The 17,726-nt window shown below is 41.0% G+C and overlaps 1 protein-coding gene across 2 annotated transcripts; it reads left to right on the forward strand.

The window, feature by feature from the left end:
- Positions 1–971: 971 nt before the first annotated feature.
- Positions 972–15,562, forward strand: DAZL (deleted in azoospermia like). 2 transcript variants are annotated; one of them, XM_082193541.1, is made up of 11 exons: positions 972–1,126; positions 3,222–3,356; positions 4,819–4,910; positions 5,716–5,767; positions 6,562–6,628; positions 7,707–7,837; positions 9,524–9,601; positions 10,364–10,414; positions 11,558–11,659; positions 12,885–12,983; positions 14,696–15,559. In XM_082193541.1, exons 1-11 carry the CDS (start codon positions 1,124–1,126, stop codon positions 14,747–14,749), a joined length of 864 nt encoding a protein of 287 aa, XP_082049667.1. In that variant the 5' UTR covers positions 972–1,123; the 3' UTR covers positions 14,750–15,559. The 2 variants fall into 2 exon arrangements, with proteins under 2 accessions (XP_082049667.1, XP_082049668.1); XM_082193542.1 differs by lacking the exon at positions 972–1,126 and adding an exon at positions 1,348–1,525 and having other exon boundaries at positions 14,696–15,562.
- Positions 15,563–17,726: the final 2,164 nt, after the last annotated feature.

Consider the following 17,726-nt stretch of genomic DNA (forward strand, 5'->3'; position numbering starts at 1 on the left):
CATAGTTAACAGGCATTATGAATGGTTGCTGTATGATCACACTATTTTTATTTTTTTTAATAAGGCAACAGCCATTTTTAACACCTTCCTCCTGCCTTTCGCCGCACTTTTGAGTGTGGCCAACCGGTGGATTCTGAGGCAAGGGAGAACAAAACAAACCCAGGCCCCAATATTGCACCCCACGTTTCTCACAGAACCCCCAAGTCCAGCCAATGGCCCCTTTGCTAGTAACTAACAGCACAATCCTATGCATGTCTACTTAGAATTAGGCCCCACTGAATTCAATGTGACTTTTTAAACCCGGGAGGACTGCAGGCCCAAAGCTATTATCTTCTACCACATACCTAATTTAAGGCCACTAAGGTGTTAAGACTGCCAAAAAAAAAGACAGCACCAAACCACATAGTGACTATGCATAAGGGCAGTTGCTATCTATAAGAAAAGGTAGGTCATCTAAGCACTTCATTATTATTTTTTACACGAAAAAACGTTTTTAATTCAGACCCAGATTAACAGATGCGCAACCATCCCCCTTCCTGTAACCTCACGAGGGTCTGTGTCGGTTTAAAAAAGCGCTTTTAAGCCGCTGACGTGAAAGCCGATTGAAGGTCTCTTAAATTTATTTTTTACTCAAGACGGTCCTGAACGGTGAAGAAAAATGGGGGTCGGCGACACGCGCGCACTCCCCAACGAATAAAAAAAACACCATCCCTTTTAAAGTTTTACCTCAGCGCGGGGGAAAGGTAGGAAGTAAAACCGAGGTGGCGTGTCTTTTTATATATATATATCATTGAAACGGTCTTCCTACGTGACAGCGCTATATGGCAGCCTCTCTCGGGTTAAAAAATAAACCGAATAAGCGTTAAAAATTGAGGGGGGGAGTGAGCAAATTATTAGGATCAAGTCCCGCCTTGGCCCCTTTTGGGTGTGGCGAAGAGCCGTGGGCGGGGTCTCTCTCTAGGGGCGCTTTCTGGAGCAGCTGCTGACATGTTTTAAAGGGAGGGGAGGGGGAAATTGTGGATTTGGTTGTGGTGGGGTGTTTTTATTTATTTATTACTTAAAGGGGGGGGGAGAGAAAACCTTTGTTTTCCATTTCAACGAGTTCAAAGGTTTGCCCTAGAAGATGGTAAGTTAAGTAAAAGTGGTTTTCCAAGTTCTTCAGGGGCAGCCACGTTTTTTTACTTCGTCGGTAAAAAGAACGGCTTTTCAGAGAACCGCGAGGGCTAAGTCGGGGGGTGGAGGTGGGGGAGCTCCCCCCCATCCATGTAGGGAAGGGGAAACGGGGTCCGTTCGTCGCCCCTTTCGGAATCTAGCGGCGCGCGCGTCGAGGTGGGCTTTTTGTGAGGGGAGGAGAGGCCGGCTCGACTCGGCCTCGAAATAGCGGCTTGGGGCGAAGGCGTCGGCGCCTCCTCCGCACCTACTGAGGGGTCGAGGCTGCCGTGGGGGACGGGAAGAGAAGCGGGCCTCGAAAGGCTTCGTGAAAAGCCGCCGGAAAGGCCTCCGTAGAGCGCGAGGAGGGAAGGCGGTGAGGAGAAAAGGGCACCATTTTGTCGCGCGGCGATTTTTTTTTTTTAAAAAAAACTTTATTTGAAGCCGCTGTCCCTCCCGCAAAACGGTTCCCCCTCATTTGTTGGGTGTCTGGAACTGGAAGAGAATAGTCCTCTCCAACGGATCAGCTAACGCTGAATTTGAGCACGCGTGTTGTGTGTGTCGAGTGCGAAGCGAGCGGCTCCAAACGAGCAGGAATGGCGGGCACCGCCGCTGCGTTCGTGCTGCGCACGCGCCCCAGGCCCTGCCGCTTTGCGACCAAAGAAGAACCGTCTTAATTTGGTTTCGCGGCTAACGGGAAGTGTCTAATAATGAGCATCGGCTGGCAGTAATATCGGGGTGCGGGGCACCTGTTCGCTGTGGTTCGCTTCTTTCTTGGATGAAACATGTCTCGTAGTTACTTAACTCTTGTCAACTAGGAGGTAGCGGCGTGGAGGAAACTGCGAGAAGGGGCTTCTTCAGTCTGTGCAGCCTCGGTGCAAGCTGCCCTGCGAGATCGGGGGCGGGGAGGGTGTAGGGAGCATGCACTTTCATTTCAAGGGTTTGGGATCCCAAGCAGCCCGCAAGGCTCCTAAGCATCCTGGCGATCGCTTTGCAGCCCGAGCCATCTCTTGCCTAACGAAAATGCCTCCTGCTTGTTCCCCCTTTCTCTCTGAGGGGCTCCAGCTGCTTCTCAGTGTCCAGGCAAGCAGCGACGTTCATGGGACATGAGGGGCCTCCGGGGTGGGGTGGGACAAGGTGGGGAGGAAGGAGCAGGGCAGCTGCCCAGTCCACCAAGGGGGTGCAACACTTGCACCAGCAACCCACACTGCATCTCTGCAACTAGGTAGGGACAGGTAGCTTTGATCTTGTAAAGACCCCACAGAACTACAGAATTGCTCAAATATTCTGTTTAATTCTTAAATCGAGGCTTTAAGAGTTTCAAATATTGCTAGCACATAGAATAGTTTCAGTACGTTTCTGAGCACAATTCAAAGTGTTGGTGCTGACCTTTTAAAGTCCCAAACAGCCTCTGTCCTGTATACCTGAAGGAGCGTCTCCGCCCCCATCATTTCAGCCCGGACACAGAGATCCAGCGCTGAGAGCCTTTTGGTGGTTCCCTCATTGCGAGAAGTGAGGTTACAGGGAACCAGACAGAGGGCCTTCTCGGTAGTGGCACCCGCCCTGTGGAACACCCTCCCTTCAGATGTGAAGGAAATAAGCAGCTATCTTCTCTTTAAAAGACATCTGAAGGCAGCCCTGTTTAGGGAAGTTTTTAATATTTAATGCTGTATTGTTTTTAACACTTGATTGGAAGCCGCCCAGAGTGGCTGGGGAAACTCAGCCAGATGGGCGGGGTATAAATTATTATTATTATTATTATTATTATTATTATTATATTTTTATTATACATGTGTTGTATAGGCATGTGTTGCTTAGAGACTGTAATGAATCTACAATACGACCAAAGTTTTTCTCTTTGCGGCACAGTACTTAAAATTTTCCAATGCAACATTCTAAAACAGTCATGTTGCAGACAAACTTCAAGGGAAGGTAAAAAGAATCCTGATGTTAGCTAGAAAAATGCACTTGGTCTTCTGTTCCTCATGTTAGTTTTATCCACATAGAGCAGAAAATGTCTAATAAACAAGTGTGAAAATTCTTATAAAATGGTATATAAAATTTGTTCATAGTCTGCTGCAAATCAAGACTCCCAAAACATTACCCGAGAGGAAAATGCTCAGTTGCCTGCAACAAGCCAAGGCTATGTTCTGCCTGAAGGGAAAATCATGCCAAATACCATTTTTGTGGGTGGAATTGACATTCGGGTATGTATTCTTTTTATTTTGAGCTTATCAAGACTTGTTAAAATTGGTGCATTGATCTGTCTTTGAGGACTTGGGGCAGATGAGTATATGCACAATAAAGGCACAATAAGCTTTTATGGGAACTTAAGTCTTTTTGAACTTAAGGGGACTTAATTCTGATTAGATATGCATAGCATTGCACTGAAAAACTACTCTAGCCCGGATATTACTTAAGATTCCTTATTTGGTTGCTTTATGTGGAGGTATTATCACTAGTGCTGCATTTAAATACATTACTCAGACTTAAGAATTTTCATCTTGCCACAATAAAAAAACCAGTGGCTGTCCAGAGTAGGAGCAAATGTTTGACACATTGTAATCACAAGATCTTCAAATGCAGCTGGAGAGCTAGTAGCATTACTGCTTTAGTCAAAATATCTCTAATTTGGAGTTCAAAAAACTGCACAGCCTTTAGAAAGGATTTTTACAACCTTATTTTCACTTGGAGAAATATCTTGTGCTCAGGATGCATTGAAGAAAATATATGCAGTAAGTCTCAGAAACCCAATGAGAAGTTTTAGGCAGTGTGCTGCCTTCTTACATTGAGACTCAGTACTTCTCAGCCTCCCTCAGCAATCATACTAAGGATAATTCCAGTTCTCTCACTCATATATGCCTTTCCCCCATTACCTTCTGTTCTTATGCTGCTGACTAAAGCTAGCTATTTTAAGTCTTGTTTAAGTTTTAAGATATCCTCAGTCAGCAGTGTTAGAAACAGATCAAAATAAAAAAATTCCTTCCAGTAGCACCTTAAAGACCAACTAAGTTAGTTCTTGGTATGAGCTTTCGTGTGCATGCACACTTCTTCAGATACACTGAAACTGAGATGAAATCTAGAAGCAAAATGGCAACTTAAACCTAGGTTATGGGCACAACATCGGAATGTCTAGGCGTGCTTTTTTTAATAAGAATACAAAGCTGAAAATGAATGAACTGCAGCTAAAATATTATGTTCATTTTTCACATGGTCTAGTCCTTCCCCTGCTCACCCCCTAATATTCTTAAGAAAGTCTTCTCCAGTCTTCAGAGAGTAGCTGGAAGTGGGGAGGCAGAAAAAGGTCCTCCTTTCCTCCCACTCTGCAGTTTTAATCTGAAATCTTAGGCGCAGTACTGTGCCCAGAGCTCATAAACTGCTCACGCTAATGAAATTTCCGGTCACAAAATGCGCCTAGAACAATGGGAGTTTCGAACACTGTCAGTCAGCATATTGCTAGCACATAGAATAGGTACATTGGCTCCATTCAGCTTCTAGCACTTCGTTAAGCAACAATAAGTTATTGTTGCTGCGGGATCATAAACTGCTCAGAGTTAATTATTTTGCTGCAAACACTTTAAAAACAATTTTGAGGCCATACTTGTTAGATTCATGATACTGCAATGATTTTCACTGTGCCTTTGTTCATATGCTGCAATGTACTTCTAGATGGATGAGACAGAAATTCGGAGCTTCTTTGCACGATATGGCACTGTTAAAGAAGTGAAAATAATCACCGACAGAACTGGTGTGTCCAAGGGGTGAGTAGATTGCCTTGATAACAATGTGACCATTAATAAGGTGTCAGTCTTACCAAATTAGCCTATTAGCTGCTAGGGTAAATGTGGATGGGGTAAGATAAGCACAGGAAGTATCAGTTGCTATTAGAGATACCAGCACATCGTAGATCTATGTGAGCTGTGAATTGGTAAATTGCAGCCATGAACACTGTAAATGGTTTAGTGTCTCTCTGATTTTTAACTCGTGTTTTTGTATTTTATTGTAATAGTGTTTTGATTTTGTCCTGCTAAATATGTTTGCAGGCCTTCGGAAGAGATTAGGTAGGAGTTTAAAGTAGTTGCCTCCTGTAGAATACTGTTCTTGTTTTACATGTGATGCTGCTGTGTATTTTATATCTGTTAAAGTATTTTATTTTTCCCCTCTGACAATTTGATGAAGAGTGGGATGTAAATGCAACAAATAAAATAATACATATGTGTTTAATCAATATTGTAAGCCACTTTGTGGGATCTTGTAGCCATAGGGTGGGATATAAATCTTCAAAATAAATGGAATTTATTAAGAAGCAGTGTGGCTATCAATAAATCCACTTGTCCTTGACATTGAGAATTACAAGGAAGTGACAATCAAGTTTGAGAAATTAGTAGTGTCTCCACCCCCCAACTTTCAGTAACGTAACTGCCATCATCCATTCTTCATCTCAGTTTGGCTTGGGACTGTACTTGCCTTGATGTTTTTTCTTCTAGTCTATGAGGTTCAGTTTAAGTGGTGGTACCAATGCTGAAAAGTTACACTACTGTAGCTAATTTTGACTTACCTTTGCAGATATGGATTCGTGTCATTTTTGGACAATGTCGATGTACAGAAAATAGTAGAAGTAAGTTGTCATTTGGGATGTCTTATATGTGAGAATTATCTTCAATATCCAAGGGTTCAGTTCTGGTTTGGCATGGGATTCGTAAGGGGTTCAACTTGTAAAGAGAACATTGGATTAGAATGGCTAATCTTGGTTTCAGGTGGGATGCAAATTGACTGTTTTCAAGAGTCTCCTTTCTACCCAAAGACTGCTTCTTCTCATTCCAAATGTTCATCTAGCAGATAACTCTGTATCTTCTTGCGTTGTGTTCAGTCTGCTATACTTCTGATTATAATTTGTTTACACATAGGTTCTTAGCCTCTGTAGAAATGGTTGCATTATCAGACAATGCTTGCAGGTATTAAACTGCTATTGAAAAATAATGATTTATTGATAAGTGTACATCACTCCTGAATAACTGACTTTATTCATTGAAGAAATGAGTAAGCTTCTGGTAGCTACTTCACCAGATCAAGGTACATCAAAGTTCTTTGCCCGAATAAGTTTAAAAAGAAACTCTTCTTTGGAAATCTGTGTTTAGTGTATCAGTACACTACCAGTGTGGTAAAAAATTTTTTTTTTTCCTTCTGGTACTGTTCCACCTTTTTGCTTATTTTACAGAATATATTTGTGCTTCCATTTTGTCAGTTAACAATTCTAGAAAAAATAAATTATACTAGAGGAAGTACTAATTAGAATGACATACCATGAAAGCAGTTGCAGATGCTTGTGACATTTGTATGTTCCATAGTCTGCAATGTTTAACCCAATTAAGAAAATGTAGGGATCAAACTCTCACATAACTCTCTTTTCAGTCACAAATCAACTTCCATGGAAAGAAACTCAAACTAGGACCTGCAATAAGAAAACACCCAAACCTATGTGAGTATCGTTAAACGCGTTCAACTATATCAGGTGAAACTTTGTAGTACCAAACTTAATGTTGTTACTATAATTTATAAGTATAAATCACAGCAATAATTATGGAATTTAAACATAAAGAATGTATACGGATTTGTACCATAGTGTGTTGTTTTGCTGATAAAAGCAAATATTTTTACAGAGCATTTGTAATGCTTCCCAGGGAACAGCAGGGAAGACCTGCAGAGATGTCCCAAGCTCTGCTTGCTTGTGCTAGCCATGGCAGAATGTGGTGTTCATGGGTGTTTTCTGGCTTGTTGCTAGACTCTTCGGGTTGACATAGCTTAAAGGCCCAAGCATCCATAGAGTTTTGAATCCAGAAGATCTCCACTGGCGACCTGTCCTAAAACACTGTTTCAGAGCTTTCCACCAGCAGGAGAGCCTTCAGTGATAGCTTCCTGTTTGGGCAAAGCAGGGACTGCCAACACGGCAAAACTCTCCTCAGCTGGCAATTCCTTTCTCTTAATAAATCCAGTGGAGATACAGCTATATGCTATCCTAGTGCCTCACCTAGTTCACATAGGGTGTTTGTTTGACTGCCTCTTGTGGATGCAATCCTAAACACTAACTAGGGAGTAAGCCTCATTGAAGACAGTGAGATTTACTACTTGGTGAACGTGCATTCACAAGAGTAACTCCTTTGCATGATGTAGTTCAGTGGCATATCTGCTAGTACTGTCTGTGACTTCTATGGAACTAGAAAAATAATTACAGTACCAGCTGTACAATTCCTTCAGGATAAAGAAGCCTAAGCTTGTATTTTAAAATACAATACACTTGCAACTTAGGCACATTTAACTTGTGTGTATTCAGCTTTACATGCTTGGCAATTAAAAAAACCACACACAATTGAAAAGGGGGTGGGCACCCAAGAAAAAAAAAACTTTGGTAATCGCACCCACCATTGCACCCAATGTGTTTTGACTATATGTGATTTTGGCTTTAGGCGCTATGCCCAGAATGTAACCCCCCCCCCCCCCACGTAAGTTGTGGGCTTTACTGTATATGAAAGTTCTCAATGCTTCCCTTGTCTTCCAAGGTGCCTATCATGTGCCACCGAGACCAGTGCTTATTAATTCGCCCACACCTCAGTTCCACAGTGTTTGGAGCAACCAGGAAGCATATTTGCAGCCTCCAGCTGTCATGAGTCCTGTCACACAATATGTTCAGGTAACATTTTCTAAAGTAGGGCCTTAATACAAATGAACAGCCCTCCACAGCTATTTCATATTTCGAGTTACTAAAAAAAATTGAATTTAAAGATTCAGTGTTTTCTGCATAAATGGTGGACAAATGTGACTTAAGCAGTACTACAAGAATAAGGGTTGTATGTTGTAACCATTACTCCTTGCTTCCTTGTCTATTGCAAAGGCTTGGAATGGGTTACATTTAGCTATTTAAATCTGGGCGTTTTTTTCTAGAAAAAGAGGTGCCGGAACCTTTGGTTAGGGGCGGGGGGAGCAACCAATTAAAGTTGTTTTCATGTAGGAGGACATCTCTCCTTCGCCCGCTCACCATGGCAAAATAATATAAACTGCCACTGCCTACATCACACAGCTCCAAGTGCCATGGTGCCTCTATAGCACAGCACTGAGCACTGTGACAGGGAACAGCAACTCTATAGAGGTGCTGGAACTCAGTTCCAGTTAGTTCCGGCTGAAAACAGCCCAGATTAAAATACTTCTGAAAAATTACATGAGAACTGGCAAACATAAAATGCATGTGGGGTAAAGGCTTCATTCTCCTGACACAGAATATTCATGTAGTTTGTGCCTCCCATATGACATAAACTGTTAATCTAAACCCAAAGCTGCTAATCTTCCATATTTACATCTTTCCAGACGCATGTAAATCTTCTAAGTTGTCTATCAGGGAAGGTGGGATTCTCATGAATTATTTCATATTGGGGGGGGGACTCTTTGTACAGTAAATAGCTGTATAACAGCCTTTTTACCTTTTGAAACAAAGCTTTCTACTAAACTAAATGCAGCTTTGAATTTGTCATAACTCCTATGTACCTCTTAACTAGTCAGTTCGCTCAAGGCAGCAGCCTTTTTGTGTGGTGTCTTGCTATTAGAACTTCAGATACAGTTAATGTTTGCAGGTCCTTTCCACTTCAAATCTGGTTTAACTAAACTTACCTTAGACCTGTGGAGATATATACAGTGGTATCTTGGGTTAAGTACTTAATTTGTTCCGGAGGTCCGTTCTTAACCTGAAACTGTTCTTAACCCGAAGCATCACTTTAGCTAATGGGGCCTCCTGCTCCTGCCGCACCACTGGAGCATGATTTCTGTTCTCATCCTGAAGCAAAGTTCTTAACCTGAAGCACTATTTCTGGGTTAGCGGAGTCTATAACCTGAAGCATATGTAACCTGAAGCGTATGTAACCTGAGGTACCATTGTATTTGGTTTAAACATAAACAAACCAGCAGTAACCTCAGGCTCATATTCTCATCCCCTTTACATGTGAGGGGGGGAGATTTAAAGCATCCTGGCTTCTTCTTGTTTTTGTTTTTTAAAAAGAACTTGTGATTTGAGGAAAATATTTGCCAAGTTTGGATGCAGCAAGAAATAGGAAGTTTTAAATAACTTAAGAGCTCTGCTGGACCTGGTCAAAGACAATAGCACTCAAGTTACTCATGATTCCCAACAACTGGTATTAAGAAGTATACTGTCTCTTGTCTATGCATGAAGGTGAAGAGGATGCATGAGGCTGTGCCATGGTTAACAAGTCATTGTCTGCTATTGGGTATACACCACACCATACATTTACTAGCTAACCTGGCACTTTGCCCATGATAGTTGCCTTGTAAGAATATGCTTTTGCCTAACAATGGGTTTTTTAACTTTTAGGCATATCCTTATGGGTCACCAGCTTTATTAATTCAGCAACAGGTACCTGTAGGGTTTCAGCCTGCTTACAACTATCAGGTTTGTGTTGAAATACATTTCACTTCTACTACTGAAATGTGAAAGCCAAGCTTGATTAAGCCTGATCTCTTTAATTTTAGATGAATACTTAGTTTATGTCTGGCAGATTGTTCAAATTGATTTAGATTTGTGAATAAATGGCTATAAAATGATTTAGATTTGTTAATAAGATTTTCTATAAGAACAGTTACCAAAATGGAAGTAGTCTTGAGTGCTGTGCTGGTAGTATATCTGAATGGATATTTGATTGAATTTAGCTTTGTGGTCACTGAGCTGCTTTAAGCATAGGACCTTTTTTCAGTCTATTGTAAATAATCCTGAGAATACTTACAATAAAAGGGCGGTATCCACATTAAAAAGAATAAAATGTTGGCTACAGTGAGGCATGTCCTGCTACAAAGGCAAAAGTCCTTGCGCCAATGGGATTACTTAGTTGGATACAACTCTTGGTGCCCTATCCTTGTCCAGTTCTGTTACTGAGATGGCTTGCTTCTTCTTCTCTCCTCCTCTCGCCCCTTTGAAGAGATCATGTATTCTGTTTATAGTACTGTATCCAGCTTGTGCAAATCCTGATTCAACAGATCTTCATAAACTTGGTGAAAATGCATTCAGATTTCTGCTCACACATAGCATTATTGTATATCTTAGGACTGACATTAAAAAACCCTCTTTGAGGTAATTTTTTTTTTAAATAAATAAACTTGCTGAACTGTCTACTGCTAAAGGCTGCTGCATATTGAAACATCTTATTTATTTTTTAAGGTTCCACCACAATGGCCACCCGGAGAACCCAGAAACTATATTGTGCCTCCGGTAAGAGGGTCACACCATGTATTTAAGCTTGATTGATTAAGCTAAATTGACAAAAAATAATTCAGATACTGAAGTACTGCCACAATAGTGTCTCATTAAAAATGGAAGGATTTTTCTACAGTGGAAGTGAGTGCTGAAAAAGGTTCCCAGTCTGTTTTTCGGAGTAGTGCTGAAGTTGTGCATCTGGCACATGTTAAGATTAAGAGTTAAATTTTAGATCCCATTCTTTGCACTAGACATTTCAAGGAAGCCACAAAAGTCTATCAGGCGTGCATGAAGTGCATATTTGAATTTTTTCCTCCCCCACTCCCTCCTTCCCCTCTTCCTATAAATTCCTGTATATGCGTAATACTCCTGCTCTATTATGCCTTGGTGAGACCACACCTGGAGTACTGTGTCCAGTTCCGGGCACCACAGTAGGAAGGATAGTGACAAGATGGATGGAACGTGCAGAAGGAGGTGACCAAGATAATCAAGTGTATGGAAACCAAGCCTTATGAGGAATGGTTGAAGGAGTTGGGTATGAAATTCCTGCATTGCACGTGTTGGACTAGGTGACCCTTGTGAATCCCTTCCAACTCTGCTATTATCGTTCTATGAAAATACTTTTTACTTATGGTCACCAATCTATGCAGATACCCATTACTATACATTATTTCATATCCGTAATTTTGTATATATACTTCAACATAACTTTGTTAATATATTCAGAACCATTTATCTGAGTTTTTATTGTTTTGTTTAAATTTTATGTAATTTTTCCATGTCATACGCTTCAGTATAAACAAAGATACAGCTCAATCCATGTTAAAAGAGTTTAAAAATAAAAATGAATAAATACTATGCTATGAAAACCTGTGGTTTGTTGTTTATCTTCACTGGCATGGTGACTACTGGTTCTATAGTTGCTCCTATGCCAGCCTAAGGTTTTAGCTATTTGAAGAATAAGGACAGACCTTTCTGATAGTTGCCACATTCCTATTTAATTACTGGATGGCCCATCCAACCCTTTGAGCTTTTAACTGGTGTGGGAGCAAAAGGTCACGATTTCATATAATAGTTTGCATATAATACTTCCATTTCTTCTGCACCTGGAATAGACAGTGTCAATTTATATTAACTCACACTTTGTATTTTACATAGGCTTATACCATGAATTATGGTGGTGATTTGGAGGTAGGCGCAGAACAGGCAGAGTGTTCTATGGCCGAGACTGCACAGTCCTGTGGAAACAGTCCACAAAAGGTACCCATGATTTCTTTCAACGTCCCCAAAGGGGAACATGAGAGATAAGGAAATGCAGAGTATGAAAAAGGGGTGTGTGTGCATTGCTTCTCTCTGTTCCTGAAGTATTTTGTGACCAAGGGTGAATAGAAATACTCTAGTTAAATGAGAAAAGGCTACTGTCTTGCTTCATTCAGCCTCTTGTCCTATGCTTGGCCTTTACATTTTAGCATTCTCCTATGCATGAGCCCATTGCTGGAGAAAGTAGCATGGCAATGATAATTAAAGCAATGTGGCCTAAATTCGTTAGCATGGGATTTGTATTTCTGCTGTTGGAGGTCCTTGGCCAGACCAGAATCCACTTGTTTCTTATTACACAAGATGATTAAATGCCTCAAATGGGCAGGAGGCTACAGTAGTATTCTGCCGAGTAGAATGTTCTATTTCAGAGACGTACACCTGTTTATGAATCATGGCTTACTGCTGAAATCTTTGACCCCAGCATGGTTTTTCTCTCTCTATATATATATTTGCCATTTTGAAGTTCTGTGTTTGCATGTCTGAACAACCTTTTAAGTGGAGGATGAGTCCCATAGAGGTGGGGAATGTGTCCTTCATATCTGTCCCCTGGATGGTGTATGTACTTTGTGTAAATATTCACAGGTCAGCAGTATGCTACAATTTTGTTACCTCTGAATTTGGAGTTGTATTGGAACTTTGTCCATAGAATTCCAGATCAATCATTATAGTTATGTAACTTTTAATCATAGTAAAAACTGTGTTCATTCTGTCCAAACCCCCTGTACCCCTAAGCAAATGATACATTGGGGTTGTAAGTTATTTCTTGTTCTCTTCTCTGTTTTTCCCTAGTTGCTAGTTCTAGAATGCAGCGATCAAACAAAAGTTGATTTTGATAACGTTATTGTTGGTAGGATCTACCTAATCTAACAAGACTATTTTCAAGACTGCTATTTGGGATGTAATTTATTTAATGCTAGGAAATCCTCACTGTAGATGAAGGGTATGTTTTTAAAGAGAAGAAATGGTTTTAATGAAACTTTCATTTTGTGTTAGTGTTGTGGTGTCTTCCAAAGTGGCTACTAGAAAGGTTACTAAAACAATAAAGATCTGATTTTGGAAATACCAACCTTTGCAGCAAAGGTCTTGGTACAGACAACTTTATTTGTTTTTACCAATGGTGTACATACTGTATTGAAAATAAACTAATAAAATGTAATTACTTTAGAAATCTGTGGACCGAAGCATACAGACGGTAGTGTCATGTCTATGTAACCCAGACAACAGATTGAGGAACAATATTGTAACTCAGGAGGACTATCTTAAGGTATGAATATGATTGCAGACTACTAGAGGAGATAAAATAATTAGGGCAGCAACTCTTAATCAGTTGAATTTTATTAATTTGTTGAAGTGTTGGGTCAACTAACTTGCATTCAGAGTAAAAGGTAAAGGTACCCCTGCCCGTACGGGCCAGTCTTGCCAGACTCTAGGGTTGTGCGCTCATCTCACTGTCCGCAGACACTTCCGGGTCACGTGGCAAGCGTGACAAGCTGCATCTGGCGAGCCAGCGCAGCACATGGAACGCCGTTTACCTTCCCGCTGGTAAGCGGTCCCTATTTATCTACTTGCACCCAGGGGTGCTTTCGAACTGCTAGGTTGGCAGGCGCTGGGACCGAATGACGGGAGCGCACCCCGCCGCGGGGATTCAAACCGCCGACCATGCGATCGGCAAGTCCTAGGCTCTGAGGTTTTACCCACAGCGCCACCCGCGTCCCTGCATTCTGAGTAGACCCATTTAAATTAATGTATCTAAATTGGTCATGGTAATTAATTTTGATAGAGGTATTCTGGGTAAAAGTAAGTTGGAGCCAACCTTTAAAGCTTACTGCTGCTCCTGTTCGGGACCTAAAGAAATCAGGATAATCGCGTGTTCTGGCTGCAGACTTGACAGTGACAATTACAAATAAGCACCTGCCTTCATAAGCCTTATCGCCACATTTTAATTTGGCATTGAAACGTTCTTACTAAATTTAGTAAGGCGATGGTAGGGCTGGGCGATAAATGGTTCTCAGCATCACAATATATCACCAAGTAAATATCTGTATATATCACAATATATATCTGCGGTGGCAGAAGGCCTTGCTGGGGCTCCCCACAGTGGCAGAGCGTTCCACCGTACCTGTCTGCGATTGTGGAGGGTGCACCGCACTTCCCTGCAGCAGCAGAGAGCCTTGCCACACCTCACCACGGTGGCAGAGTGTCTCTTCGCAGTGGCAGAGGGTGTGCCACACTTCCCCTAGCAGCAGAGGGTCCTGACTGTACTCCCTGCGGTGGTGGCAGGAGAAAGGTGTGCCATGCTTCCCTGGAGCAGCTGAGGGGCAGTGGTGGAGGGCCTTAAAATGGATTCTGTGCATGCATAAGCCCCCTGAGTTCAGTTAAACTTTCTTCTACTTTCTGGGAGTAAGCCTCATTGAATTAAGTAGGGCTTGCATGTGAGTAGACACTCATTTGCTTGCACTGCTTACTGAAAAACGCCCTATGCATCATTCTCACATAGTACCCAACCTCCCATTTCAGCATAAGGCAGCCAGCTAAATCTTTCCCTCCACAGAAGCCCCAGCCCTCTTCCCACCAGTTTCTCCATTTAGCAAGCAAGCAAAAAGATAGTTTCCTTTAAATAAATATAAAAAGCTTCCTTTTTGATATGGAGGAAAGCTATTTAGGGGAAATCAACATAAATGCCACCAGATTATTATTATTATTATTATTATTATTATTATTATTATTATTATTTATATCCCACCCTCCCCAGCCAAAGCTGGGCTCAGAGCGGCTAACAACAGTAAAATAATACAGCATTCTAAAATCAATTCATTATAAAATCAGTTCAAATCAAATTAATCAAATTAATTAATAAAAATTCTTCTACCTCTTTTTTTCACTGGCAGGGGTGTGGGAGGAAAGAACTTTATAAAAAGTATAATTGTGCTCTAATTTCTCTCTTTTCTTTCTCCCTCCCCCTTGCCACCTTTGAAGGAGAAAAGGGCACATCATTTTAGAAGAAGCAGAGCTGTACTCAAATCTGTTTGATTAATGACACTGACCTGAAGTGCTTCATCGATTGCGTTTAAAAGAGAGAGATTACATACACACATATATAAAAACGCACTTGACAATTATGTAGCCTTATTGGCAAAAGTTGTTTCAAGTTGGAGTTTGTTTGAATTATATGTTATCTATTTCTAGACATGTTAGAATGTTGTGTGTTATCTATTTCTAGAAGTGTTTGTTTTACCTTTTCTAGATGTTTCACTGTTCTAAATTTCTAACCAGAAAACTTCTTGAGTTCAGTTTAAAAAAAGAGTTAAGTTGTGTTTATTCCTAAGCTTTAAAATATGTATGTTTCTGCATGTTGGCAGTTGCTTCTAACATTTTAACTTGTACCTTCAGTACTTTTTATTTACTTCCAGCTCACACTAAAAAAAACGAAGTTTTTTTTGCCAGAGGTATTTTTAGAACTGTACTTGAATCAGGTGAAGACATCCAGTTGCAACTCAATTAGTGCCAGAAGTACATAAGTACAGTGTTGCCTTAAAAATTCAATCAGTGGGGACTTCATTCACTGTGTGTGCTGCTTAGTTTTATCAGTTTGAGAACTGATAATTAAAAGTGTACTCAAGAATGTAACTTAACGGTATTAATTATACTTGGTGAGTTGCACTTTTTTTTTTTTTATACTGAGCCATCTTGGCTAATAGCCATATCCTAAAATTGTGGAAAGAATGAGTACTATACAGTGTGATCTTGGGCTTTTTAAAACTGGTCACCAACTTTAAATCAAAGAATTTGTAAAACTGTTTAATTATGTAGACTTTAGTTTTATATGAGAAGAATTCCACAAAATAAACTCTTTGAAGTGGATTTGTTTTGTGATTGGCTATCAATTTCAGTGAATCTTGAAAACCAAGGGATAACCACAGCGTGTTAGTAGTACTTTTACTTTGTCTTAACACAGTTACTGTGTGGGTGAAACATGAGAATGATTAAAAATTCTTTAGAATTCATACATTTTTCCTCTAACCATGGGTGTTGCCAGGATTTTTGTTGAGGGGGCAGGCCTTTTGTTAGGGGGGCAGAACCTCTGCTATTTTTTTTAATTGATGGGGGGGCAGCTGCCCCCCAGCCCTCCCTTGGCTATACCCATGCCTCTAACTGAAGTCATTGCTCCAGAAAGCAATTAGGAATCATTAGGGGATAGTGTTATCCCCACTTTGCCCCACATGTTTTGGCCCTGTTCTCTGCTTGTACATTTGATGTCAGTCAAACAAGACACAGAGGGCAACAATAGGCATAATTTGTTCCACTTGGGTGGGAAAGGATTTATAATCTCAAAAAGCAGACCTCTGAACTTGCCTCCATGCATAGACCCACATGTAACATCTAAATATATTAGGGGGCTGGGCTGCAGCAGTCCCAAGTCCGTCAAGATAAAAGGATCTACATGGGCTCCAACCTTGTAGTTAGGGCAAGAATAATATACAGACAAATAAGCAACTATAGTCTGTACTTTCTGAGGTCAACTCATCTAACAATACACATTATTTCACTTGCCAGCTGTCCCATCACAGTCTTGAGCTGATAGATCAGAAGCAGCTATACATAAACCCTTGTGTGCCAGAAACAACTTAACTTGTGTACTTAAAGCTTGACCTTTTATACAGGACTTTAAGTTCAGATAACTTACACTTGCAAGAGAATATATATTCGAAGAATCCTGTAACCATGAACTGGAAATATTTCAGAAGAGCAAGAGTATCCTGCCATAGATTTGGTTCCCACAGCAGCTCTTGTAGTTACGGAATGTGATCAACCTTGATAAAATTTAAACTTTGATATACTGCTTTGATTTCAGTGAAGCTATTATGCATGCACCATTATAGCATTTTTAATGCTATAATCTGAAGAAGTGTGCATGCACACGGAAGCTCATACTATCTGAAGAAGTGTGCATGCACACGAAAGCTCATACCAAGAACTAACTTAGTTGGTCTTTAAGGTGCTACTGGAAGGAATTTTAAAGGCTGCTTCCCAAAGGTTTAGAATGTTTTTTTTTTTAAAAAAAAACTTGCTATGTCCCAAACTTGAACAGCATTCATAAATCTGTCTAATATAGTGTGTTACAGCTTAAGGTAATAAATGCTTCCTGTGCAGAATGCAGTTGCTAAGCAGTCCCATTATAGGATGGATTACTTCTACTAAATAACTTGTAATGTGGCTACTACTTCAGATAGCAGTTAAAAGTGTGGCCACAAGGATTGCTGGATTGCAGGGCACATAGATCCAACAAAAGAAATGCTGTTGATTAGGAATACATCTGATCTGAGGGGAGGTTTACATCCAGTGCCAGACAGAATTGCACTCCGACTCGAGACTCAGGATTGCATCTTGGGGTGCTTTCAGATCCAGGGCTGCATCTGAAAGTTCGCAAGCAAAAATAATGGCCAGAAGTACGCTTTTCTTTTTTTACCAGTTATTTGCCAGTTGCATCACTTCCTCGAGAAGCAAAACCTGGTTGATGTAACTCGCGTCTTAATGACATCCAGATTACACTACTGTATTACACTTTAGGGCTAGGATATGTTACTGCCTGCTGTTTCTCATATGAAGTCACTCGTGTTTTACGAGGGCAGCACAGAGCCGCCTGTGCGGCAGCAACAAATAACCGAGGAGCTTCCCAGGGAGGTTCACTTTAGGCCACCTCTCTTTTTTAGGAACCCAGCCAATGTGATCCTGTTTTAAAGAGCTTTTTGGGTGTCCAGAACAGGCACTGTAACAATGCGGTTATGTCATTTCATGGCTCCATTGATTGCTGCTGCTTTCATTGCTTGTAATGTGTTCTATAAGTTGGCAGTGTGTGTGTGTGTGTGTGTGTGTGTGTGTGTGCTCGTGAAATTTCAGGCCGGGAGCTAGATTTCATTCTGGGCAACCTTTCGGGAGCCACATTGCCAGTGGTGGGTGGGGCCAGAGGCAAAAGTGGGCGGAGCAACAAATGCAAAAAAAATCCACT

The sequence above is a fragment of the Podarcis vaucheri genome (assembly GCF_965113315.1).
Source record: "Podarcis vaucheri genome assembly, chromosome: 12".
Classification (NCBI taxonomy): domain Eukaryota; kingdom Metazoa; phylum Chordata; class Lepidosauria; order Squamata; family Lacertidae; genus Podarcis; species Podarcis vaucheri.

Coding starts and splice junctions, on each gene's coding strand:
- DAZL (XM_082193541.1), top strand. Junction 4,911..5,715: donor AGAACTGGTGTGTCCAAGGG/GTGAGTAGATTG, acceptor TTACCTTTGCAG/ATATGGATTCGTGTCATTTT. Junction 10,415..11,557: donor GAAACTATATTGTGCCTCCG/GTAAGAGGGTCA, acceptor TATTTTACATAG/GCTTATACCATGAATTATGG.